Source organism: Plectropomus leopardus, chromosome 5, assembly GCF_026936395.1.
Source record: "Plectropomus leopardus strain MGB_pleo_1.0 chromosome 5, ASM2693639v1, whole genome shotgun sequence".
In the NCBI taxonomy this organism is placed as follows: Eukaryota; Metazoa; Chordata; class Actinopteri; order Perciformes; family Serranidae; genus Plectropomus; species Plectropomus leopardus.
In genome coordinates this window covers 23,614,866-23,641,300 of record NC_142180.1, presented here as the reverse complement: position 1 = coordinate 23,641,300, position 26,435 = coordinate 23,614,866, and the positions used below count along the sequence as shown (strand labels likewise).

The 26,435-nt window shown below is 38.5% G+C and overlaps 2 protein-coding genes across 2 annotated transcripts in view; both read right to left on the bottom strand.

The window, feature by feature from the left end:
- The window catches only part of ttc39a (tetratricopeptide repeat domain 39A), a 34,267-nt gene extending 31,232 nt beyond the window's left edge, over positions 1–3,035 (bottom strand). The window contains exons 1-3 of the mRNA XM_042480962.2: positions 2,634–3,035; positions 509–559; positions 268–318 (exon numbers count right to left, since the gene is read on the bottom strand). Coding sequence (XP_042336896.2) covers positions 268–318; positions 509–559; positions 2,634–2,686 — 155 coding nt within the window. The 5' untranslated portion in view covers positions 2,687–3,035. The remainder of the gene's footprint in view (positions 1–267; positions 319–508; positions 560–2,633) is intronic.
- Positions 3,036–6,534: 3,499 nt separating this feature from the next.
- eps15 (epidermal growth factor receptor pathway substrate 15) overlaps positions 6,535–26,435 on the bottom strand; it is a 36,326-nt gene continuing 16,425 nt past the window's right edge. Inside the window, 12 exon segments of the mRNA XM_088077775.1 lie at positions 6,535–9,552; positions 16,857–17,053; positions 18,328–18,442; positions 19,190–19,260; positions 19,409–19,478; positions 20,187–20,581; positions 20,991–21,035; positions 21,277–21,439; positions 21,642–21,722; positions 22,004–22,420; positions 22,762–22,959; positions 23,146–23,307. Coding sequence (XP_087933901.1) covers positions 9,412–9,552; positions 16,857–17,053; positions 18,328–18,442; positions 19,190–19,260; positions 19,409–19,478; positions 20,187–20,581; positions 20,991–21,035; positions 21,277–21,439; positions 21,642–21,722; positions 22,004–22,420; positions 22,762–22,959; positions 23,146–23,307 — 2,055 coding nt within the window. The 3' untranslated portion in view covers positions 6,535–9,411.

Below are 26,435 nucleotides of genomic sequence, written 5' to 3'. Positions count from 1 at the left end.
AGAGCCATAGAAACGCGGACACTGATATATGTGGACACTCCCAGGCTACTCATTTCTTTTCAATGACGAATGAGGACATTTCTTGGGATATTAACTTGGCAGTTTTGGGAAAAAATCTCTATGAAATTGCTCTCATGTGAGGACAGATATTGGGGAATGTTTTAATGAACTCATATTGAGGTTTCTAGAAAGATTATTTACTCAATCTTTTTTGTTTACTTACCTTGATATACGTCCAACATTGGTTTTAAATTCAAACACACTCACCTGAAGTCTGTAATGATGGGATCCAATTCTGGGCTGTTTATGACTGATAACCTGGGAAAAGAAATAAAGGCCGGTCTCTGTATGATAGCATGTCTAGGAGCTAAAATGCTAACAGCTAAACTGTATCATTACAGTCTGATTAACTGTTTTATCAGCACCGCGAGTGTTCACAGGGTTTGTTTTCTTTGTGACACTGCTGATTGTTGCTGTGAATAAATGACGGTGCACAATGTGAACATACCGGCTTGGGGACTCTGGGCCATCAGGGATGTCTTGCGCCTGCACAGCATCCCTGTGAGGAGGTCAAAGGTCAACTTAGAGAGGATATAAGAATAGATCTCATGGTGGTGAGAGGAGGAGGTATGCTCACACACTGGAAGTTCGATCTTAAGATCTGAGGAGGACTCAGAAGTTCATACAGATATTTCAAAATAAAACTGTTACCAGCATACAAGCTACATGTGATGAATAAGAAGAAAACACATTTAAAAGAACAGTTCAGCCCAAAATAACACACACATATTGTTCCACTCACCTGTAGTGCTTTTTATCAGTCTAGACTGTTTGGCTGTTGGAGATATCGGCTGTAGAGATGTGTGCCTTCTCTCCAATATAATAAAACCAGATGGCACTCTGCTTCTGGTGCTGGAGGCACCAAAAAATACATTTGAAAAACTCAGCAGCAGTGTCTCTTTCCAGAAATCATGACCTGGTTAATCATGATAGTCCACAGACCTCATTGTGAGCAGTTTCATGTAGGAAGTATGTCTTTCTAACGAACTACACCCGCAAACCACATCACAGTGCAGAACGGAGCGTGCATCTTCTCATGAACGACAGGCCCGTGTATGAGATGTAAACATTAATGGGGTCAACCTCGGCTGAGCTGTAATGTAATTTATCTCAGTGGTACTTTAGATTCACACTTCCTCCTGTGCAGTGATATGGTCGGCAGGTGTAGTTCTTCAGTAGAAAGAAAATAGTCCCGACATGAAACTGCTCACAACGAGGTCTGTGGAGTATCTTGAGAAACTGGGTCATTATTTCTGGAAGGAGACATTGCTGTTGAGTTTTTCAGATGTTTTTTTTTTTCCTTTAAGCACGACAAACCAAGTACCATCTTGTTCCATTATATTGAAGAAAAGGCAGACATCTCCACGCCTGATATCTCAAACACTCTGAAACACACCCAAAAACAATTTAGACTAAAAAAACAGCGCTACACCTAAGATAAAAATATGTACGTTTTGATTTTGGGGTGAACTGTCCCTTTAAGTTAAAAGCTAATAATAAGCTGAAAGTAAAAAACATTCATTACACTCAAAGTGGAATCAAAGTGGCTCTGAGTAATGACGAGACGCCAACAATGACAATGCACATGTCGGCGGAAACACAAGACAACACGTATCAAAGCTATGTTTTGTGCTGTATGCTGAATTGTAATTATTATGATTTTTATGCACAAAAAATCCCTTGTTTATTCTAGTCAGCATAAAATCCCCATTCAGGTCTTTACAATCTTGATTTAAACATATAAATCTCTTTTTTCAATTCTTTGGTTAGAATTAGACCAGTGAGTCCCAACTTCTTCATCTGGTGATCCTCACAGAATCCGTAGGGTGTGAATTATGTATAGTTTTACACAAGAACAAAAAAAAAGCAAAGATTAGCGAGAATTGAAAAGGTAAACATGATTTTGGTGGAGCTAATTTTCCCTACCCAGGTAATGATCTTGCAACACCTTAAAGTAACTCTGAACCCACAGGTTTGGAAACACTTGAGTAGATTATCCCTTCATTAACATATTACATACATTTCAATATTACCCCCAATTTATTTATTTAACTCTATTCTATTTACTCGTTGTAAAATATGACATGGCAAGACTGCAGAGGCAAAAAGTGTATTTTAGGACACTGCTCAGTAAAAGCCTGCCTGATCACATCTTGAAAGTAATGTTGTCAAACAGGCTGCAGACTGGCAACAAAAGACCAAATGAGCGCACTTAGATGGGATTATGATACCAAACTGGTACTCCCTGTTGACTCAAAGTGGTCAAACTTTTATATTACATATAAGATGATCTCATTTCCAATCAAAAACCAACTTTTTTTCCCCTCCCAAAATGGTGAACGACTTTTCTACAGTATAAAAAAAAACAACTTCAAAGATAACATCAGTGTGTGGTAAAGAGGATCTATGCTGGCCCTGAGCACGCTGTGCTCTACTCACTGTGATGACAAGATAAAGTCAGACACTGAAACAGCGCGATTAAACTCCCACTGTTGGCCGCAGTTTGAACACAGACAGGTACAGACAGGGCCGGCATCTGCACTGATTTTCGCAATCTTTCCCCTTCTACTCACTTTTTGCTGTCATTTTTCTTTATGCTTCGTTTCCAGTTGGTGATAAAACTCATCCCACAGCTCTGAGATCCGGTGAAACAGCAGAATATCCCGGAGAGAGGACAGCGGGCATGGATGGACACACGGACAGGAGACAGAGGACAGGAGCAGCTAACACTGACTTCACACCCGTGACCAGCGTGTCTTACTCCTTCCTGACGTGGAAAGGTGTGTTGCTGCTGTCATCGCCATAATAATGACTTTCCTATTTAAATGCGCTGCAATGAAGCTGCTGAAGGTCGCCGTTTCATGGTCCTAAAGCCCTCCAGATTATGACAAGGTTACACAGTTACACACAAAAACTGTCTTATTTCTACAAACAAGCATGTAAAGGAAGTTAGATCACAGTTCCGACCAAACAATTTGGGTATGTATCACTCCGCTTTACAGGTGTCCTGATTACTTTTTTTTCTGGGAGGGGGTTTAAATTAGCCTATGTTTAAGATAAAAGAATATATTACTTGACAAACTTATCAAGAAGGCCAGCTCTGTCCTGGGGTGCCCCCTAGACTCAGTGCAGGTGGTGGGAGAAAGGAGGATGATGGCTAAGCTGTCATCCATGCTGGAGAACGACTCCCACCCCATGCATGACACCCTGACCACCCCGTTACCGCAGGTCCTTCCTCCCTGCTGCAGTCAGACTGTACAACCAGCACTGCTCCCAGTAGACCACACACAACAATAACTGACTGCACTTGTACAGCTTAATACCACAAGTGCAATTTCACTTTCACCCATGCAACTGTGAACATTCTTTATTTAACTGTTGAGTTTCTCTGCGATGTAAATACTGTATATATTGTTTGTTTATGTCGTCCTCTGTGCTTATTTCCTTCATCTTCATCCTGCACGTTTTTGTACTTATTTATTTATTAATATAGTTTATTTTGCACAGTATTATCTTGCTATTTTGCTATCCCTTTGCTGCTGCAATTGTTGGAAATTTCCCCACTGTGTGTCTTATCTTATCTTATATATAAAATATTTGTGTTAATGAATGGTCGTCAGAAAAGGACAAAGGGAAAGAAAAAAAAGGCTGGATATTTTTCTGCAAACACAGGCAACATAGCCTGCTGATTTACCTGTTAACTTATCTGTGCCACACATAGCAGTTAACCTTTTGAAACCTGAGCAAATTGGCTTGATTTCTTAATTGGCACAGGACAATGGGCAAGCTTAGAAGAAATGATAAAAAAAAATATGCTAAAAGTACGACAAAATGACCTTAAAACTGAAAAAGGAAAAGGGTGAAATGACCAAGAAGTGCTTAAAATAATACATTTATTGTCAAATTTACTGATGTACCATAATAATACATAATCATGATAAATAAATAAATAATAAAATAAATATAGTTATTTGGACAATTTTTCATGAAATTAAAAAAAAAATATTTCTCAAAATCTACTTTCTTACAATTTGTGGAACATTTCCTCCCCGACCCCCATGTTTTCAAAGAAATCAAGGCAATTTGCTCAGGTTTCACAGGGTTAACTGTTGAATGAGAAGCTCACTTCAGCATTGTGTGATACCTACTATACTTAGTCTTGTCAAATCTGAACTAGATTATTCCAGAGAGGCTAAAAACTCTTTAAAATGCAGTTTTAGATTTGTGAAACCTTTATACTATTTGGAAAAATGCACATGTAGAAAATGCTGAGCCAGTTACAAACAAAAAACTACAATATGATGTATTAAAACACATCATTTCATATTTGTAAGGAATTTATTCTATTTGTGAAAATGCAAACAGAGAAGGATTTGACTGCGTTGTTTTCATCTGTAGACCAGAACGACCCAGATCCAATTAAAAACCACAAAGTGAACCTACGAACCGAAAACCAACCTCAGCGTCGTCAACCATGAAGCGATTGTCAACAGTCCTACTGGTCACAAACTGAGCGGTAAATGTATGTGACACACAGTAACTGTCCTGCAGTAATTTATAGGCCTAGCTTATACAAAACAGCAAATCCTAGTGCAGAAATTTATGGGGCTTTTTTGTTTGACAACAGTCCAGTCCCAGACCATTTGAAGAACTATTTGTTTTGGCGGAGGCAAATAAATCATAAAATAAACATACAAATCATAATCTGAGGCCCCTTTTTTACAATGCTAATAAATGGCTTTTGTAAAATGGTTGTATGAAAACAATATAACAAGAAAGGGAGTACTTGTACTGAATATCAGCAGGGCTGTTAATATTCATGACCGAACCACAGCCGAATTTATAGTCCTCTTTACATTACAGCCGGCCACAACTCTTCATGTGATTTTGCTTCATTATTAGTTTTGTGTGTAGGATGTAGGGAAAAAATGGAATAAAATATTCCTGACTCCGTTTCATGCGTTTTAAAGCACCTGCAGATAAGAATTGGTTGTTTTTGCATACCTTAGAATCAGCCTTTAAAAGCTAAACAGGTCCTCTTGATCCTCATTAATAAAACTCGCCATGTTGTTTCTACAGGAGCCCAGAACGGACAAACCAAACACTGGTTCTGTGAAGGGCCTTTCAGTTCTCCTACAGGCTTGGTACACAGGAGAGGTGTCAGTTCTGCAACCTCACCACTAGATATCACTAAGGCACTATAAAAAAACATAAAGCCCAAACTGTATAATTCCAAATTTACTCCACCTGCTGATGAAGATCATATGATACAATTGAAAGCTCTAGAACAACTATTAAATAGACCTCCAATGGGCCTATTTCTACAACTGCTGTTGCCAGTGTCAAGGGGAAATTTCAACTTGTCAGTTATTTTACTAAATAATAATAATACTTAGAGGTAAAATTGACTACAAAAGAATTAGTATAAATATTACCAAATTCTAAGACTTTTTTTGTGTACATTTACTAAAGTATTGTGTTATAGTACATTATTTTAAAGATTGCTTTTTGGGCTTTTGCATTTAATACACTACAGTTGAAGAATGACAGGCGGTAGGTGGAGGTACTTTTCTGCTACTTTTGGTTTCTACTCCGTTACATTTCAGAGGCAAACTGTACAATTTACTCTAATATATCTGAAAGCGATAGTTAAAAGGCAAATATCAGATAAAAGTTTTTAAATATCCATATCTCATGTGTCTAACTTCAGTTTGCATAAAATAATATACCTGTATGCAAAGTTGATACACTTCACACTGACCAGCAACATTTAATGCTGCTTAAACATAAATACATCAATTGCCACAATAACAATCCAATACAAAAATACATATAAAAGCATATTTTGTTGATATCACTTATTAATCAGTGGTTAAGGAAGAAGTCAGATTTTTTACTTAAGTAAATGTACCCCTAAAACAATACAAAATTACCCTGTTACAAATCAAAGTCCTGCAGTAAGAGTCTTATACAAGTAAAAGTACCAGTATTTATAGCAGAATATACATGGCTTGTGAGTGTTAAATTATTGTGTGCTATTGGATCTTCAGTACAGATGCATTATTATTATAGGCATAATTTTAATGTTGGTCAGGATGGATCTCATTCCAGTTATTTAATGTGCTGTTTTGGTAGTTTAATCTATAACAGTGCATCATATTCTATCTGCTAATGATGTGTTGCAGGGGCAAAAAAGAGGCGAAAAAAGGAAAATACTCTCCTCTGAAATGTAGTGGAGTTTAAGTTTGAAGTAGCATATGATTGAAAAACTCAAGTTAAGTCAACATGACTACATAAATGTTCTCAATTACGTTCCACAACTGCTTTTACTCAGTTTAAGATTTCAGCACAGGACTTTTTCATAGTGTTGTTTTAATGTGGTACAGCTACTTTTACTCAAGTGCAGGATTCAAAGCGATCTTAAAAAGCCAGTAACATGATTTAATCACAGTAAGAACACACAAACTGCAAAACTACATGTTTAATATTTATTCTGTTTCAATTAAATGCATTACATATTCTGGCCAAACCTCCCAATAATGATTTTTCTTCTTACACGTTAGAAAATACAAAATAAAATACAATTAGCTTGAGTTTAAAAAGCCTTTATGGGTAAGCCTAGAAACATAAGTGGTTCTTGATTTGTAAAATTCGAGAAGTCTGTACAAATGACAATAACGTGTCAGGTGGCCTTTAAACGCGAGAGAGTTAAACTGTGGTATGACAATAGACCGTGAAGGTGAAGAAGAGACGGACGACTCCCGCTCTCTCTTGTATTTACAATAAACGTGAACTGCAATATGAGACGCACTGCGAGCAGGAAGTGCAGCTGCAACCACGGACAGCAAACAGCTTAAACATGAGAAGAGGAAACTGCAACGATGTTTGTTCTTAACAGAGCCGAAAAGAGAGTGTTCAAAATGTTTTGCACCGTTTGGTCACAAATCAGCAAAGAAATGAAAAACAAAGGCTTCCTGTTCTTCAACCAAAATGTCCTTTGTTCAGAAACCTTCTATCACTGTTCAGCACTCAGTGTTTAGCAACTTAAGTTCATTTTCTGGGAGAAAACACAAAATTACCCACAAGGAGAAAAATCAATGGCTGGCCAAGCTTTTGTGCAGGTGTTAACAGATGTGTGGATGCAGTGTAATGAGGAGTGTTTATCCTCAAAATACCAGCAGGTTAAATCCCACAAAGAGCTCACAGAGACAACAAACTGCTGTGCCAAAATACGGAGACACTAATCAACTTTTACTGACTTTGTGTAAAACTTTATAATCCAGTTAGTCTCTATAAAAAAAAAAAAAACAGTGGCTCTCGTTGGGCATGGTCTGAAAATTGTGAAATGGATATAGACTACTTTAGGAAGTTAATCATTTTTAATATGGCTATCATTAAAAGAAAAATGCATATTCAGCAAGACACTGCTTTAGGAAAGCTACTGTATGCCTAACCCTGGATTATTCCAGATTACCAATATTTTTGACCCTTTGCAATTGTTTCTCACTTTTTAGGTTTTAGTCCTTTAGTGTTTTGTAGGCTTGTTGTGTCTTTAACTTGTTTTTGTGTTATTCTTTTTACAGCTGCTTGGCCCATCGTTTTCCTTCAACATTAATAAAATTGATATAATCTAACTTTTAAAGGGACCCCAAATACAAATATTTTCCTTTTACCTGTAGTGCTATTTATCAGTTGGTTGTTTTGGTGTGAGTCGTGAGTGTTGGAGATATCGGCCGTAGAGATGTCTGTCTCACAGCGCAGAGGAAAGCATGCATCTTCCTCCTGCTGTGATACGGTGGGCAGGTGTAGTTCGGTAGAAAGAAAATAGTTCCTAATTGAAACTGCTCACATCAAGGTCTGTGGATTATTTTGAGTAACCTGGTCATGGTTTCTGGAAAGTGACATTGTTGTTGAGTTTTTCAAACATTTTTTGGGGGAGATTTGAGAACAACAAGCTGAATGACATCTAGTTGAATAATATAGGTGAGAAGGTAGACATCTCTGAGACTGATATCTCCAAAACTCAGAACTCACAACAAGTATTTTTGATTTTGGGGTGAACATGAGTATGTTCGGGCTGATAAAGTGGGTATAAATTAGTTTTTTTACACACATATATTCATCCACAACTACCCAGTTTCTATTTTTTGACTAAAATTTGTTTGTTAATGTCCAACCTCAGCCAGCCAAGTATCAGCAAAATAATATTCTTTAATTTGAGGCCACATTTATAAAATGTCCAGAAGTGAGATTTCCATAACAACTGAACATTTTTTTTTAGGTATCTGGTGTTGAATTTTCTCTAAAAAAAGCAGTTCTGGTTTTGTAGTGTGCCTTAAAATATATTTCTAATGAATACAAAATCATCACATTTAATAGCTGTAGTTTCATTCCTTTCAGTATCTCTGAAAAAATAAACTTTGACACAACAGATGCTGGGAAAAGCAATGCATTATAGAAATGTAACTAGAAGCTGAATGGTGTTGAAATTTAAGATAAATCTGCACATGCATTTCACATATCAGAGGACCGGTAACTTCCAGTTAAACAAGTAGAAATGTTGAATTCTGTCACCCTGTCCTGAACAATATATATTTTTTAAATCTCATCGGCCTCCTGCAGGACTAGAAAAGTACACTCCATTTCAAAAAGACCAACTTGCACTCTTAAATTTTGTTACAGTGCCTCTTTTTTTCCCTCAGCTTACTGTCTTGAAACTACACGCACTTGAAGATTCAGTTTCAGAAAATTAACCGAGAGCTGAAAAGAAATTAGGGAGATTTTTTTTGGCTCTACAAAATTAGCAAGTCTATTTCTAATCAAAGAAATCTCATGAAATTCTCAGTATAACGTCAGAAGCTAGAGTGAGTGGAGTTTTAATAAAGTGTAGCATTAGTGGATAAAGACAGGACTTCTGACAAAGGCCATTTCGACCTAGTTTTGAGTACGTTAAATAAATTACAATCTTGAGAGTTAATGTGGCGTTTGTAACCTGGTGTTGAAATCAACGGAGCAATCTCTAAATCCATATTCACCACACGTCACTTTCAATAATCCATTCTTCAGAACTCCATCTTGGTCCTCCAAAACGAGACCAACAGGATGAAAAAAAAAACAAAAACACAATACTGCAACGCCAGTGAACGGTGATCAGAGTCTGGGGAGAAGAAAGATTCAGAGGTGGGTTTATTCTAAGAAAGTCTCTTCATGGGGTCAGCAGGTGCTGCTGAATCAGTCCTTTATAGTCCCCACTTTGCTTTGGTGCTTTCTGGGCTGGGCCAGGCTGTGCTGTGCCGTGCCGAGCCAGGTCAGTGGAGGAGGGGAGGAGGGGAGGAGGGGGAGACGGGCTCCTCAGGAGAGTTCAGACTTGCTGAGTGCGATGGCCAGCTCCAGGTCCTCTTGTTCCTGCTGGGTGAGCCTGGCAAGTCGCTCTTTTTCCTCTCGCTCGCTCTCGCGCTTTGCCCACTCTATCATGTCTTCCTCTGTTGGATACTGCTCCGTGAACACAGAAAACACACAACCATCACACACACACAGGGGAAGGAACGAATGCAAAGAAATAAGGGGGGAAAGGAGACAAACAGACAAACACATACACAGTTAACAGATTCTCAAGGATAAAATAAGTTATTCTTAGAGCTTGTCAATGATATTATTGATATTGGCCAGATATTTATCGGCTTCTGCTGAAAAAAAACAAAATCTATCATATGTCGTGTACTCATATCATATTGAGAAACTACTGTATGTTAAAGTTAGACATCTCAACATTACCTCTAATTTATTTTTGAGGTTCAGGTTTCTTTGCTGTAATTTCTTGTTTTTTTTTAAGATTATTTTTTAAGCGCTCTTTTCAGGAAACTTAGAGGAAATGAGAGGACAGAGAATGATGGGATGGACATGCAACACAGGTCCCAGCTGGATTCAAACCAGGGATGTTTTAGTTTACATGGTACCAGATGCGGACTGTTACTTAGTACATTTACTCAAGTACAGTACTTAAGTACAAATTTCAGGTACTTTAGTATTTTCTTTTCATCCCACTTTTTACTTTTACTCTGCTACATTTCAGAGCGAAATATTGTACTTTTCACTTCACTACATTTAACTGACAGCTTTAGTTATTACTTAGGTAACAAATTAAAATTTATTACAAAAAAAACATAAGAAGGCTGTATAAAATATTATATTTTGTTACAAATGTAACTACCCTACCAAACCTAAAACTACATTTTTTATTAAGAGTGGTTCACTGAAATTATATTATTTTTGTTTACTTTTATATTGTATTTATTGTAAATTGTATTCTTTTATATTTGATCTGTTATATATATTAATGTTGTTGTTAGTGGTAGTATTTGTATTCCTCGCTCTAAAATCATTTTAATTATCCATTTCACGCCACTCTTTAATCTAGTTTTATTTTACTATACTTTACTACAATTACTGCAAATATAGCTTTCAAATCTTTTTCTTTTTTTTTTTTACATCTTATATTTTTTATTGTCTTGTGCATTATTCTTAAATTGTTTTTGTCTTTTTGGTTGTTTTCACAGTCTACACTTTTTCTGTCTTACTATGGGAAGGCATTCTGAACTGCACTAACCTCGATGAAAGTTGCTGTACAAATAAAGTTTGATTGATTGATTGATTGATTGATTGATTGCTAAAAATGTGAGTCTTTGCCCCTCAGGTGTGTGTCATTGCACATGTTAAAGAATGTGATCAGGGCCTCGTATGGGATAGCAGTGTTAAAGATGAGATCTCATTGAGGAATAAAGGGGAGCTGTGTCACTGAAAACACATTTTTTGGTTCATGACAACAAAAAGCTTTCAAGATACGCAGAACACCGATTAAGACAGTTAATCATTACAGACGGGACATGCACGGTGCCAACAGGTTCATTATTCTCAATGACTGACAGACAGAAGCATCACAGGTCATCCAGTGTGACCCCCCCCCCCATGCACGTGAAAGTAGGCAGAGATGACGACGTTCACTAGCGGCAGGTATTTTATGAGCTGATGATTTCGGAGGAGAGCGACGCAGAACATGCACGATGAGAACATTTAAGAAACATATAATGAATTTAGTAGAGAACATGCATTTATTACTTGTAGGTGGTACTTCCCACTGCTGCTTTTCAATATGAATGAAATCAGACATCAACAGGTACTTAGCAAGAGGAATGCTGTGTCTAATTGCTAAAAAAAAGAAACCCCTCACATATCTTCTTGTCTTTATTTCCAGGTACTGGTGATTTGAAGTACTTGAAAGGACCATACTGGTGTTTTGCATATTTTAGCCCATTTAGTACAAATTCTTTACATTTTTAACCTTTTTTCCAAAGCAGTGTTAGATCATTGGAAGCATTTTACCTGCTTTCAATGTGGCTGGTACAGTATCAAAATATATAAATATGAACTTGCATAGCAATACAACATGGTTGAGATTAAACACCAATAAAGGGAAACTTTTGTTTTTTCCCATGTTTGTGTCTGGGTGACTAAAGGAGACAGCTGTTTTTGAACCTGATCAAGTATTGAAAGAGATGACGCCAGCTGAGCGATCTAGGGGCAATTGTGCTCTTTTCAATTTACGTCCATTATAAGCACCTGGTCTTTGCCACTGACATGCTCAGATTGTCATGAACCCTTTTTACATAGAGATGGCCGTTCAGCAGGACAGCGACATTCATATCATATAGCATATATCATATAGCATATCATATCATATAGACATATCATATAGCAAACAAGCTAACAGCGTTAACGACAAATCGCAAATGTGAAACAACACTTTTTGTAGACACTCGATATCAAACAAAAGCAGGAAACTGCAGCGAATTAACTTGATGTGCGCTATAATCTAACCACCTCTAAGCAGAAGAGCAATCTCTCTCTCTGTTTTCCAATATCTCCTCCATGCCACAGCTGCTTTAATCAAAGACTAGCATGAAAGTCACGAGCGCTCACTCTGCAGTAAAATGTCCCCAGAGGCAAACTGCACAGCACACTGACCAGCAAAAAAACTCCAAACAACTGCTTGACTTGCAGCAATCTAAATCGACTGGGAGTCTCCAACTGATGATTCTAATCTCTGACTTTAAAGAGACAGTCCTCCTCCAAAGTCCCTTCTTTATACTGCTTTGTATTTTTACACAGAGCCAAACAACGGTGGCAACATGCTGCTCGAGTATGTGATCATAGACAGCATGCCAGCATTGTGGAAACAAGAGGCGTGACAGGAAGTTTCACACAACAGCGCCTTCTTCTCATGTGACATGTAACGTGTCAGCAGCACTTTCTAAACAATAATAAAATAACATGGCAATGTGGGTAAGGAGCCCCCAGGCCTCACTGTTTTTGTTTTTTTTCAAGTTGTGGACAATTTCGGCTACTGTTCTTCTTTAAGTTAGCTTCTAACTGCTGCTAGCTGCTTTTGAAATCTCCCACCGGTGGGTCAAAAACATAACTCGTTGTCAAAACTTCACAAATGTCATGCCAGATGTCCTTTTTACGCAGATCTAAATGCAGAGCTGTTACTACCTCTCTTCACTTACTTAAAAGTGAGACAACTCTGTCCCCCCATTCCAAAATCATACCTTTTATACAGAACAGCTAGACTGCATTACAACATGATATTTCCGCCTTGAACCTGCAGTCTAAATGGGGCTTTTTAAAGTGTCTGACAATATTAAGGAAAGGGCACGGCAGAGAAACTGAATGTTTTTCCTTAACCTTTCGCTAAGCTGTGTGTTACTGTGAACAAATCTTACTCACAAGAAATCTAGTTCTGAAATCTTGTGAAAGGTGACAACGCTGGAACGCTAATGAGTGTTGGTGAGAGGAGTGCTAGAGTTTGTTGTCTTGAAGAAAGCGTTGCCTATTGGTATTTGAAAGATTTTCAGAGTTGTGGCCAAGTATTTAGCTGTTTCTGACAATGAGACTCCCCTAAACAAGACAGTAACAAAAAGCTAGAGAGGTAAAGTAAGGAAGAACTTTTCAGCATCTTTGTAGGGTCTTTTCTGTAAAGTTCTCAGATTAATTTATGATAATAATCTGAGCCTGTCAGTGGCAAAAAAAACATTTTCAATGGATGTAAATTGACAGTGCGCAATTGCCCGTAGGGATTATATTGCAGCAGCTGCAGTGATCACGCTCAATACTGGACCAGTTTGAAAAATTGTTATGTCCATCAGTCACTTTGACTCAAAAACATGGAAAAATAAGAAACAGGTTGTAAAATACAAACGTTTCCCTTTAAAGTTACTAAGGTGCAAATTTGAGGAATCAGTCCGTGTTACGATGGCACAGCAATGCAGAAAATACTTCTTGGAAGGTACGACATAAACGAAAATTTAAAGAATGCTTTGGAAAGTGGCAGCCAAAACATAAAAGTATTCACAACTTGTGGTAAATGAACTGAAGATGCAAAAACATTGGTACAGTCCTTTAAAGCTCAGGCATTTGCAGATAGAGGTGTCATGGATGCACATAGAAGCCAGAGATGGTGCCCTTGATTCAATTCTTTATTCAACTTTTTTGACAGTAAAGACACAGACAGAGGGAGAGAGAGAGATAGAGAGAGAGAGAATACAGGCGATCTGTTTCTCCACAACACACTACTGACCAGACAAGGGCTGAACAAACTAATAAATGAAGGGGTGGATGAATGAACAGGTGGATGCATGGATAAATAAATAGCGGCATGTGTAAAGGAAAAAAAAAACCTACAGATTTGAGGGATGGCAGAGGCAGTGGTAAGAGTGAATGAGAGCCAAACACACAGTTAGTTAGTTCGTGCAGGTCAAGGTTCAACATGCGGGAGCTGTCTTGTAATGGGAGAGGCACGAGAATCAATGCTGTCTTTTAATAATAGTCATCCATCCCAAATTCACAGCGTGACAGTTTATTTTTGTACAGCTTTAAGAAAGAGCAGAGAGGATTTTAATGCTGTTACCAATTTATTTCAAATATATTAACAAGGGTTCAAATCATGTTTAGACATACATTGACTAATTTTCCTTTTTTGGCTACTTTGGGTTTTTTTTGTTGTTAGATATATGACTAAGTGCACATATTTTCATGAGTGAGAGGGAAAAGCGGAGCTTCTAAGGAGGCATAGAGGACAGAAAAAAATAAATGGGTGAATAAAAAATAAATACTTCTGCACTATCCCGAGAAACTATTTTGGTCCCTTGCAAAAACTTTTGCAATACCTCGAATTATTGCTTTTATACTCAATATGTCTTTGGGTGAAGATTTGTAGCGATGTGTTTATGTTATGATGCTCTGAACCATACACTGTATATGAAGATGGACGACATGACAATTCCCCAAAAGTGAAGCCAAAACATCTCCATCGCCCCCTGGTGTCTGGCCTCTGTATAGGTCATAAAGCCTGACCCCGCCATGTAGCTAGATGGGAGATGGGCCAAACTAAAACGTCAAAGTACACGCCAAATACATTTTTCCTAAAAATGTTTTCTGTCATTAAAGATAGTTCATATCACGCTAATGTTTGTTAAAATGTTCAGTTTTCTATACAAGTTTGGTTTAATGAGTCATTTGATGCTAAAAAAGGGGATCTGATGACAAGATTGACAGCTGTGTGGGAAAATCAGTATGCTTGCCTTCAATGGCACTGCTTGCGACTGGTCAGAAGGGTATATGGGCGGGAAACTTGATACCGCTATTACATATCTATATATTGATCGCTACCGCAAAGACTCTGACGTCTTATGCGTCATTCATCTTTATATATAGTTTATGCTCTGAACCATTCAAAAATTTTCTGAAGTTTCTGTTTGCAGAGTTGTCCTTATTAAGCATAAGATTAGAAAGAAGACGGTATTTATTAATCACCATACCCCCTGATCGACTACATTCTGCCGAGCTTTTTGCATTTTGTACTGCTGCAGGAGGTGGACATAAAGACACAAAATATTTCACAAAAAATTTTTTTTTTACTTTAATTTTTTTCTTCCCCATGTCCCCTTAGGGACTCTGTATTCTTCTTGGTTAAACAATATAATTGTTTACACCTGGCTCTCAAATGTGAGCAGAAATTATTAAATGCCATATTTCTGTAGTGTAGCTTCACTTCTACACGTTTCCTGTGGAGTGTATGTGAGCAATGACTACAGTTACATGCACAACAATATTCCCCTATTATTCCTAATATGACAATATTCTAAATTTGATTTGGGTCATGTAAACAGCATATTCCATTTAAATATTCAGAATTGATTATTGTTTTCTGAATTTTGCATTTTCTGATTAACATCTGTGGGATATGTGGGTTTTTAACCGTATTTTGCAATGCACAACCTCTTGACTGTTCACGGTTGGCTTTGTGCGTTGTCATGGTTACGTTGTGTACAAACTGACTCCTAGACAGTGTTCAAGGCTGTAGAGATACATGCAGAAAAGCCCTCATTTCTAGTTGGAAGATGGACAGCTGCTTTTCAACATTTTGAAAGACATGGATATCAACAGGTTTTTGGATGAGCACAAATATCGCAGTGCCGACCTTTTTAAGAAGGTGCAGGAAGGAAAGAGGAAGGCTGAGCTTGCATAGTCAGGCAAGTCCAACACTGCTAGGAAATTGAGAAAAAATCCTATTTTGATGTTAAGAAGTAAAATGTCAGGGGGCTCCAGCTGTTCGGCTTTTCCATACTTTGACTCGACAAATGACATATTAGGGCACGTTAACAGGAGTATGCAAGGCTGCATGTGTAAATGGACTATTCATTTTCATTTACCATGTAAAGAGCATAGTACGAATATTGTCTTTATCGGAATAAGGGCAAAAATCTGACTATTTTGTGCATGTAAATATACTCACTGAGTTTGTAAAACAATGATACTTAAAGTTTATAGGTTGAAACATTCTGAAATGTGGTTCTCACCCATGATGGAGCAGGTACTACTATGTGCAGACAGTTTGAATTTAAGGCCAGTTGCTGGTCAGACCCAGAATAAGCACTTTGCGCTGACACAATTTGAAATTTTACCTGAAATGCAATTTCTGTGTATAATGTGCATAAAATCAACAGTTTGCAATACATAACTCTATATCTAACTATGCACATGTGCAGGCTGTGATGTCAGAGTACTGTGTTGGGATGGCTAACAAAAGCCAAATACAAGCAGCCTTTAATCTCTCCATTCACTGCCAAGATTTAGGAGGAATTTGGTCTCATTACGCCAGATGCTTATATTAATTTAATATGTAACAAAACTAATGTCTGTTACAACAAATATGCAGCAGAGTTAGAATATCAATGTATATATTTGCTATAATGATATTTCTGTACATTTCTTCATAAAGTAAGACAGTGCATCTCCAATCAGGAGGTTTAAATTGAGTGCAATCCCAATATAAATCAGTAACAAAAAATAATTATATAAGTATAAAGAATCTTTACATGGCAAAATAAAATAATTGCATTCATAATTAAGAGCTAAAATACACAGAAATAAAAAAAAAATAGAAGATTTAATAGCTTATGTTAGCTTAGCTCAAGAAAACCGAGTTATTAAAAAACAAATGTAGCATGAGGAACCTGTGCTTCTTTGTGACATTTTTACATGAGCTGGTTAGTTCAGTTCTTTGGGAGTATTTAGTGGCAGTAGATGGAGCGATTTTTAAAGCTGGCCTTGTTGGCTTGGTGTTTGTGACTTCAATTTAACAACTTAATGTGATTTAGTAGCAGGAAAAAAGAGAGTGCAGCCAGTGACTACTGAGAGTCAGATGAAGGTGAGGGAGAGGGCGAGAGGGAGGTGCTCACTTTGTCAAAGCTGGCAAATCGGTCAGCTTCCCGTACGTTGTGACGAGGAGGGGAGGAGGGGGCGAAGGGGTCGGCTAAGGGATCCTTGGCAGGCAGGGAAGAGGAGGACGAGAAGTCTCCTGAGGACTGTTGGAGGAAGGGCGCTCGTCGCTGAAAGGAGTCAGAGGACTCTGTTCTGGAGATGGACGATCTCTTACCTGAAAAGACACAAACAGGAAGACACGAAGGTTAAAACAGACACAGATTTAAAAAAAACACACTGTAGAGAGACAAACCAACATGAAGCAGCATATTGAGTATAATACTATCACAGTGTTTATTAAATGTGAATAACATATTCTATTAAAGCAGTCATGTCTTAAGTTCGACCCTGGGGCCATTTGTGACCGATTTCAAACATCCCTCAGCTTGTTTTTCAAAACAGAATTCATAATTAGCGGAAAATTAGTTTATCAAGCAAGATTACTTTGTATTTTTTGTTAATTCACCTCATGATTGCAGGACAATCACACAGTTTGAAGACATGCACCAAGACAGAGCTATGCAGGAAGAGCTACTGTGTTTTCATAGACGGACTGTAGCAAGCAAACAAAAAATTAACAAACAACAACAAATATTTACTGCCAGGTAGCAGACATGGCCATAACAAAGCAGCGCCAAGTCAAGAGCAAGAGCCGCCGTTATCAGAAGTGGTAGACAGTTGAATTATTTTTCATTTAAAGATGAAACAGCTGCTTTTGTGTCAATTGTATGTGATTTTTTAAAAAAAAAGTATAACCCATATGATGCCAGAAGCAGGTGGCTCCCAGGTATTTTCATATAATCTAATATGGCCCCCCATTCAAAAAAGTGTTTTTCTCACATGCCTACATGGTGAACTGAGAATCTAAAGACCTGATGAAAGGGGGCTGCATTTAACAACAGCAAAACTATATCAAAACATTCATTTCAAACTCTCACACTGCTGGTGCAGTGTTATCACAGTCTCATTTATCCAGCCATATGCTCAGTATTTCTTAGACAAATGCATTTTTGCTAAAAGCACAGGCACACTACTGGCCCGTGTATGAGACTGTTTATGCAGAAGTGTTCTAAATTGTGCGGTTTTAGCGAAAATGCATCCTGTTTGGGAAGTACTGAGCGTACGACTACATATATGAGATTTGGATTATACTGCACGAGTTGTGTGAGAGTGTGTAAATGGATGTTTTGATATAGTTTTGCTGTTACTCCTTTACAGCCCCCTTTGAATCCAGTCCAACAAGACTTTCCTCAGTGTTTGTTTATTTCGCATGACTCCAAAGTGAACGAAGAATCCAGTTTTATATTATTATCCAGTAATATAACACAGGGTGAGTCGTAATATACATATGGCCATTTTGTGGGTAATGTATTCCTTTATCACATTCAAAAATGACTGATGACAGCACTAAATGCTGACAGCAGTTACCTTTCCATCGTAAGTACTGACCTGGAGGCGGAGGAGGTGGTCTAGTTGGCGTACCCGTCTTTGGGGGCAGTGCTGGGGGCACATCGGGAGACTGGCTGTCTTCCTGAAACAGGTTCTTATTGTTGATGCCATGAACCTGAAACAGAAGGTTCACATCAAACTAGATACTTACAGTATTATAGTATGCAAAAGTAAAAAAATGACAGGGGGAGTAGCTGGCAGCAAGACAACTGGATCACTTTCAGTTATCTTCAGTTGTCCTCAACAACACCAGAGGACACACTGTGGTTTTGCAGTTATTTTGCTTATTCCACAGTCCGCCATTTCCTTTACTGGAGATAAAAACTTTGGAGGTTTTCATCACTCTTAACATTTCCCAGTGCTCATATGATCAAAAGCAAGAACGCTTGTTTAACTGTGATGTGTTTAAGTCTCCTCGGGAGATTATACCCGGTGGCAGACAAAATTGCACAGTGAATGCGAGGCTTATAGGGAACCAAGCTAAACACAGATGGCGTCATTTTTCTACAGCCATCACATTGTGCAATCAAAATTTACTTTTAACACACACATCGAGTTTCCAATAATTTATGATACTGCACATCAAATATTGCTTGCTGTGTGCACTAAATGATGCGTTAAGTATCCAATTCCTCCACAGTGCGGAATCATAAGCAAGTGCTCCACCTATTTCCTCAGAAAAACCATAACTCACTCAAGAGGATGTTTGTCAGGAGAAGTGAGCTCACTGTGTCATAACAATTTTTACTTCCACCAACATCATTATTTATGACTTGATATTCAGTGTGTTTGACTCCATACTGAGTGTGATTTTAGCACCATGTAGGGCATTCACAGAACATAATCTGAACCTTTTGATTACCTTTGACAAAGCACAGAAATCTGCAAAGCCCCCTGAATATGATTCATTACCAAACACAGCAGCAAACGGATCTGAAACATACAAGCAGATAAAAGTCACTGAGCATCTAAACCTGAGAACACACATCCGAACACCAAAATATTGTGTTTTATATATTTTAACTTTAACAGCTGCAGTGGCGTCTGTCTCCAGAGGGTGGCGTTATACCACAAGGTATACCTGGATCTGAGCTGGCGTTCACTGTCGTACCACCTGGAGCAAACGGGTCATTGGTTGCTGCAGTATCCTTCTAAAAACAAAATGTAGAATACAAAACATACAGCAATTAGCATAGAGTACAAAAAGACCCTGCTGTGATGATCCCATCTTATTCTCACTATATTTACATTTAGTTGACACTGCAGCAATCACAGTATTTGCCTAATAAAATGTTGTTTTCCAGTTCGGTGCTGGCTTGTTCTGTGCTGGCTTGATAACACTAAATGTAACTGATTTGTTAGCCTTTTTTTACAGTTCCTTTTGATTATTCTTCTGCAAGAGAGATCTGCCATTTATTTTATTTATTTTTGCCATTTAAAGTTATATTTACATTAAAAATTATTAATCCAGTCATATGCTCTGTACTTCCCAAACATACATTTCCAATAAAAGTTTACTATTTAAAACAGTTCTGCATACAAGTAACTGGCTTGGGTAAGGGCGTGCAGATAAACGAGACTTGGATACACTGCAGGAGTTATGTAGGAGTTTTGTAAATGGTTTTGATATAGTTTTGCTTTTGTTTAATGTGGCCCAGTTTTACTACAATTCATCAAGTTTTAGGATTCTCCATTCTCCTTGGAGGAATGCAGGCAAGACAAAATATTTTTCACAAATCCAAGTTAACATGGTGCGTAAATGATATACAAATAATTATTTGGGGGATGAAGTATTATAAATTCACAATAAATTGGGGAGCAAGTGAGTTGTGACCAGGTTGCGCAGCAGGCCTACTCACCACGGCCAGATCAGAGCTGGATGAAGAGCAGCTGAAGGGATCTGTCCCTCCGTCCTGAGAACCAAAAGGATCAGCCTCCCCTATGGCGTTCACTTTGCCTCCAAACAGGTCTGTATCGGCCATATTGTTAACCGTGGAGCTGAATGGATCCTTGGCTGCTGAAGCTGGATTTGTAGGTTTGGAGGTGAAGGGATCTGGACCTGCTGCTGGTGTAGCTGCTGCGTCATTCGGCTTGTTTGCAAACAGGTCTGGTTCTGGCGCGCCAGTAGTGGTACCAAACGGGTCGGCTGAGGAAGCAAAAGGGTCGTCTGTGGAAAAAGGGGCGCTGGAGGCCTGGAAGAAAGCATCTGCAGCAAAGGGGTCCGACCCTTTAAATGGGTCTCCTCCGAATGGATCTGATTTGAGAGAAACAGCAACAACACACAAAATGTGAACATTTGACGGTGAAGACACCTATATGCTTTTCAAACAACACATCAAATACTTTTAGATGCTTTTGCGTTTTTAGAATATTGCATACAACATGACCGTCAGTTTTTTGCTATTGATTACAGGCATAGAAATACAGTCTTGCTATGATTGAAACTATTTTAAACAGCATTTCATCAACACTCCTCTTTTTATTATTGTTTTCTCCTTTTAAAACCAGACACCCACAGTTGCTTACTTCCACATATTAAGGAAAATATGTTAAAATACTGAACTACGTTAAAGAATAGATAAATAAATGATACAAAGTAAATAACATAATAAAAAAATAAATAATATAGAATAAGTATATATAAAATAACAGGTTTAACTTACCTCCAACATCTGCTTTTCCAAATGGATCATCTTTGAATGGATCATCTGTAAAGTAAAAAAAGTCTGACTACGTTGAGGCTTTGGTACAAAATATATATATAAAAATCAACTGTATTCCTCTGAAAGCAATCAAAATCTTTAAAATGTAAAATAAATACAATTAAATCTGTAAAATAAATTCATTTGAGGGGAGTGGGTCAACTTCATCTGAACACAAGAACCTCAGTGTTTAGTTATTTTATTTTTTAGCTGTTCACTGAACTTAAGATGTGCTATGGGGACTCACGGTCAGTAAAGGGGTCTGAATTGAAGAAATCCATCTCAGGCAGGGAGGGGGGGCTGGTCTGAGGCGGCATCGAGCGAGGGCCGACTTGAGGTGGTAACGAGGAGGTAGGGGTTTCTGGGGACTCTGCTGGCTCCTGTTTGCTCTCTGGCTCTGGCGATGCAACCTGTAAAGCATCGAAAGGTTTCTGCTGGCAAGCTTGAACACTTAATGATGTGAATGTTGTGTTTAAACTACACGTGATAAATTATCCATAAAGAGCTTCCAGGAACAAAAGGTCCGCAGTGCAATTTTCAGAGTTTTAAAGAATTTACTGGACTAATCAGCACAAGTAGACCTCAGTAACCTCAGTAACTCAGAGTCTTTACCTTTGGTGGGCTCTCTTTAGGAGATTCCTCGGCATCATCTGTGACCTCTGAGGAAACGTTGAGTGGTGGGCTGCTGTGTTCCTGGAGACATGAGAGGACTAATGTTACTGACAGAGATATATTCTGAGAAGTTATACTTAAGATTTTACATTTAGCATAATTTTAATTTTTCTACTGAACTGTGATCGCAACAAATGTAAACTAAGTCTACTGGTCTTGCATACATGGGTGCGAAAATTATTATGTTCCTCCTAAATTAAAATTTTGTAGAACTGTGAGGGTTTTCGCAATAAAAATGAAAAAAGCACTGGCTTCTTTCCATCTGTAAAAGGATTGAGGGCAAGTTTATGTGTTATCCACACCTGTTTCTCCTGTGGCTTGGAGAGGACCGACAGATTATTGTACATGTCAGAGGATGCTAGGCTGGTATAGAGATCATCCAAGGGATCATGTTTCAACTTTTCCTCTTCTGGAGTCTTTGGACTCTCTTCCTCCTTTTCTTCTTCCTCTTCTCGCTCGTTCACTCCTTCTTTCTCCTTTTGATCTGAATGTTCTTTCTGCTGATTGCAGACAGCAGTTGGTTCTTCCTCCCTCAGCTCTTTAGGCTGGTCCTCCTGGAAGAGGTCCTGGTGGAAGGGGTCCCCCTGGTGCAGCTCTGCAGTGGGGCCTGCTGATCCATTGACCATGACAGGAGAGCTGTCCTCCAGGGCTCTCTTCCAGCTGAGCTGGGCGGTAACTGACCTCTCCTCCACCTGAAGGTCGTTCAGTTTCTGCTGAACCTGAAAGTGCAGAGATGACGATAATAGAGAAAGACAACATAATAATAACACATATTATTTAAATTTTCACTTGACTTTATAAAAAAGAAAAGTTGCTGAGAACTTGTTGTATTTGATGTTGATTTTTTCAGTTTTTATTAAACATTTGCTAAAGGCATTTAAATAAAGTTTTGTATTGGAGTTTGTTTTATTCCAAATTCTAAATTTCAACAGAAATGTTTTCATTGTTATCTTTTATGCAAATCAGTTCCAAATATCAGTTATCAGTCTCATTAAGTACTAATACTCTGTATCTGCCCTGATATTCCCTGCTACACGTTCACAGATTTACATCAACTAACCTGTGCAACTTGTGTAAAGGAGTCGCGGACAGACTCCTGCAAAGGTGTGAGCTGCTCCTGAGCGGCCTGGACCTTCTCCTGCAGCCTCCTGCTCTCCTCCTGCAGAGCGAGGAGCTCCTCTCTGGCCTGGACCAGCTCCTCCTCAAACTGACATATCTTCTGTTCCTGCTCCTCATGCTCCGACTGCAGCGATGAAATCTGTGACACACATCCCCATTACAAATAAACTTCATCACTCAGGAGAACTGAGTCATGCACTGGAATGCATTATCAGTTAATACTAGTGATGTGCTTTGCTAGTGGTCAGTCATTTCTATAGTTACAGCTTCCCAGTATTGGAATAAATTAATCTTTCATGAAAAGAAAATTACTCCAGAGACATACCAGATTGGTCTCTTGGCTGGTCTGCTGGCGAATATGAGTCAGCTGCTCCTCCAGGGAGCTTTTCTGTTGGTCCAGCTCCTCCAAGGCGTCCTGGACCTTCTGACGCTGAGCCTGGAGCCGCTGTAGCGCCTCACTCTCCCTCGCCACCTCATCCTGTAAATCCTGCAGACATCAAGCCAAAGAGCAGACAGAAGGAAATAAGCCTGTGTTTCTGTATTCTTCCTGGGGCAAACCTTTGGTTAAAAAAAAAAGAAACAGATTGGGAAATAAATAAAGTGTGAGCTTAAATAGTAAACTTTAATTACACTGATTATTTAATTTGTAAATAATTAAGGAAAGTAAAATCAGGGGCTCTTTAATCTTTCAGGAACTTAGAATAAATGATTATTATTATGTTTAATGAGTTGGAGGTCAATTACTTTGTGAAAAGGGCTGAAATTTAGCATTCTGGTAAACTAGTGGTCTCAGACAAATACCAAACAATGGCTTCATCTCTGGGTTGATCCTGGCTGGCTAACTTTGTTTTACGTCTTCTCCTCCATATCCCAGATTTTCCTGTCTCTCTCTACTCTGCTGGCTAATCGGGGCAAAAACTAAAATAGAATTTAGAACAATTAACATAAGAAGTTAGTCATCAGGAGAGAAATTTCGAACACACATTTCAAATCAATGGAGACGCCGACAAATTTGAATGAGGCCGACTGTAGCGGCAGTCTTTACAAGGCAGGCTAATAATAAGAAATATTTCAACCTGTCTTACATGTGAACAAAAACAGTTTGACAGGTCATATTATTGCTACATGTTTGTCGGTTAAAAAACAAGGGTTGACATCATCTTGTCCTGGTTTAGTTTATTTTGCAAATTTGAATATTACGCCAATAGAGACAAAGTGCAATTGAGTCCAGCCCACAACAGAGGGGAAAACAATTCATCACTCTCCATTGACCTTATACTACATGAAGTTACCTCCTTGTCGTTTGCCTCTGCTGACAAACAACAAAAAAATGCCTAAAACTGCTAACTATGCAAGGCCTGATTATGATCTTTTTTTTTTTAAATAAACACAAATGAAGACACTGCGTGTAGAAATCGTTCAGTTTGCTTTTTACATTTGTCCTGGTTTTGATCTTGATGAATATTTGTGAAATAAATAAAATATTTCCCTTCTGGCCATTCAGTGGGATCGTTTCTCCACAATAAGAAAGATAAGGAGAAGGAACACTGAGCTAGACCAACAATATTGAGATTGTCAATATAAAAGTTATATTGCCTCTACTATTTTAGTATGGCAGAAATGGATTTAGTATGTCCTAGTACACATTACATCAAATGCAGTAGCCTATGCAAAACAATATTAGGATGTTCTACTACATCCGGTAGCATTTTGCAGCATGCAAGCCAGCATGCATTTCTGGCTATTCTGACCCACAATCCTCTGCTCAGAAAAAGAGATGTTGTGTCGACTGAGTCGTAGACAGGTGGCAGCTCATTGACAGCTGACAGAAACTGCACCGAAGGACGACACTGAAGTGAAAGTACCACATATTTTTTGCTACAGGTGTGAATAACTAAAACATTAATATATAGTTCTTTTAGGCTATGGACTACGACAGATATATTAGCAAGAGGGTTTACGTTTAAGGCGCAATGTTATGACAAAGTTGTATGTCCCAGTTGTATACATACTCCATGCAACTGTACGTACATTTACTAGAAAGGCAGCTGCAGTGCGTACTGAACGTAAAAAGAAAAAAAAAAAGCGATTTGGAGGGCAGCTCTAATTTTTTTTAGCAAGCTACAGACTTTCTGTAAGTGTTTCAATCCATGGTTAAATATTGTGGCGCTGATTGCGTTTGTCTTAGAGTATGATTGATTGCGCTCTGTTTCTATAGCGACAGTCAAGAAAAATTGCTGTCAAGATAACAGTGACCACTCAGTAGGTACAAAAGACAAAAAACACTGGAGGTTGCGTAATGATGTGCACATCAGTCAGTGTGACTTGACACGTTGGTGTAAATAAAGGTGCGTCTGTTTCTTTAGATCATTTTTGAATTTTCTTGTCAATCAGTGTGTCATATCAATAAAATGTCAATCCCTTGCTCCTCAAAATGCTGAAGCAGAGCTCCTCCCTTACAGTCATATTACAGCGTCTTGCCATGACCGCCAAACGTCATGTGTCATTTCTTATCCATGCTTGCATCAAATGCAATGTTAAATATCTTGGCGTCTTTAAAGTCAGCTGTCTGCTGCACTTTAACTTTATATCACACTTATTGCTAGTTAAGCTGGGCGACTAAAAATACACCAGATTCAAATCAAGGGTCCTGCGATCACGATTTGTAGCATGCATCTTAATCACTAGTTCTCTATGACACCGCCTGTACATCCCCAACACAACTATATTTGCTTCCGTACCTACCAAAAAAACATATTTTGTGCGAACTGCTCTCCTTTTCAAACATTTTGGGAATGCAACTGAGAGGTCGTATTGATAAACCAGTCTTCCAATACAGTGCTTTCAAGTGCAAATGCACACTTACAGTGGAAAATTACTTTCAGCTTCTGAAACCAATGCCATTTTTGCTGCTGACTTTCAAGTGATGGATGTCACCATGTGAGACCGTCACAAATAAATTCTCAACCTCTGAGAAACACTGCAGGGGGAAGTCTTAGTGTAGAGTCTGTACAGGGATAGCAGCTCAGATCACTACAACCAAAAAGCACACAATATGTGATGGTCAGGATATATTTAGAAAACACAACACAAAGTTAAAAGCCAAAAGCACTTGGGGCAACCCTGCAGTACAGCAAAGAAATTTAGCTACATCAGCTTGAGACTCCCTCGAGATCCACCCTCTCGCTCCAGCATCAGACTGAATTCCCAAAAGCGGAGCAGACTAGCCCTTTAAGCCTTGAGTTCCCAAAATAGAGCCCATCTCTCAGGCTCAGAGCAGGCAGCAGACACGCCTACACAAGGATACCAGCCTTTCCCTCTCTGGTAACTGTGTAAGAATACTGGCCAAATGTATTATTGATCCCCTCCCCCAGAATATACATCACAACAAAAGTGAGCAACTGCTTTAGTACCTCTTACAATCTGCTTAGTCTCAGCAGTATTAAAGTTACAGCAGAAACAAATCCATGCTCATACACTCACAGTCCATTTTACAGTCCTGTGAGAGGCACTGATCACAAAAAACAGCGCAAACAAGCAGAATTTCTCAAAAATATTAACACAACAATGCCAGCGATTCCAGCTGCCCATAATCTTTCCCTCTGCGTCCACTTC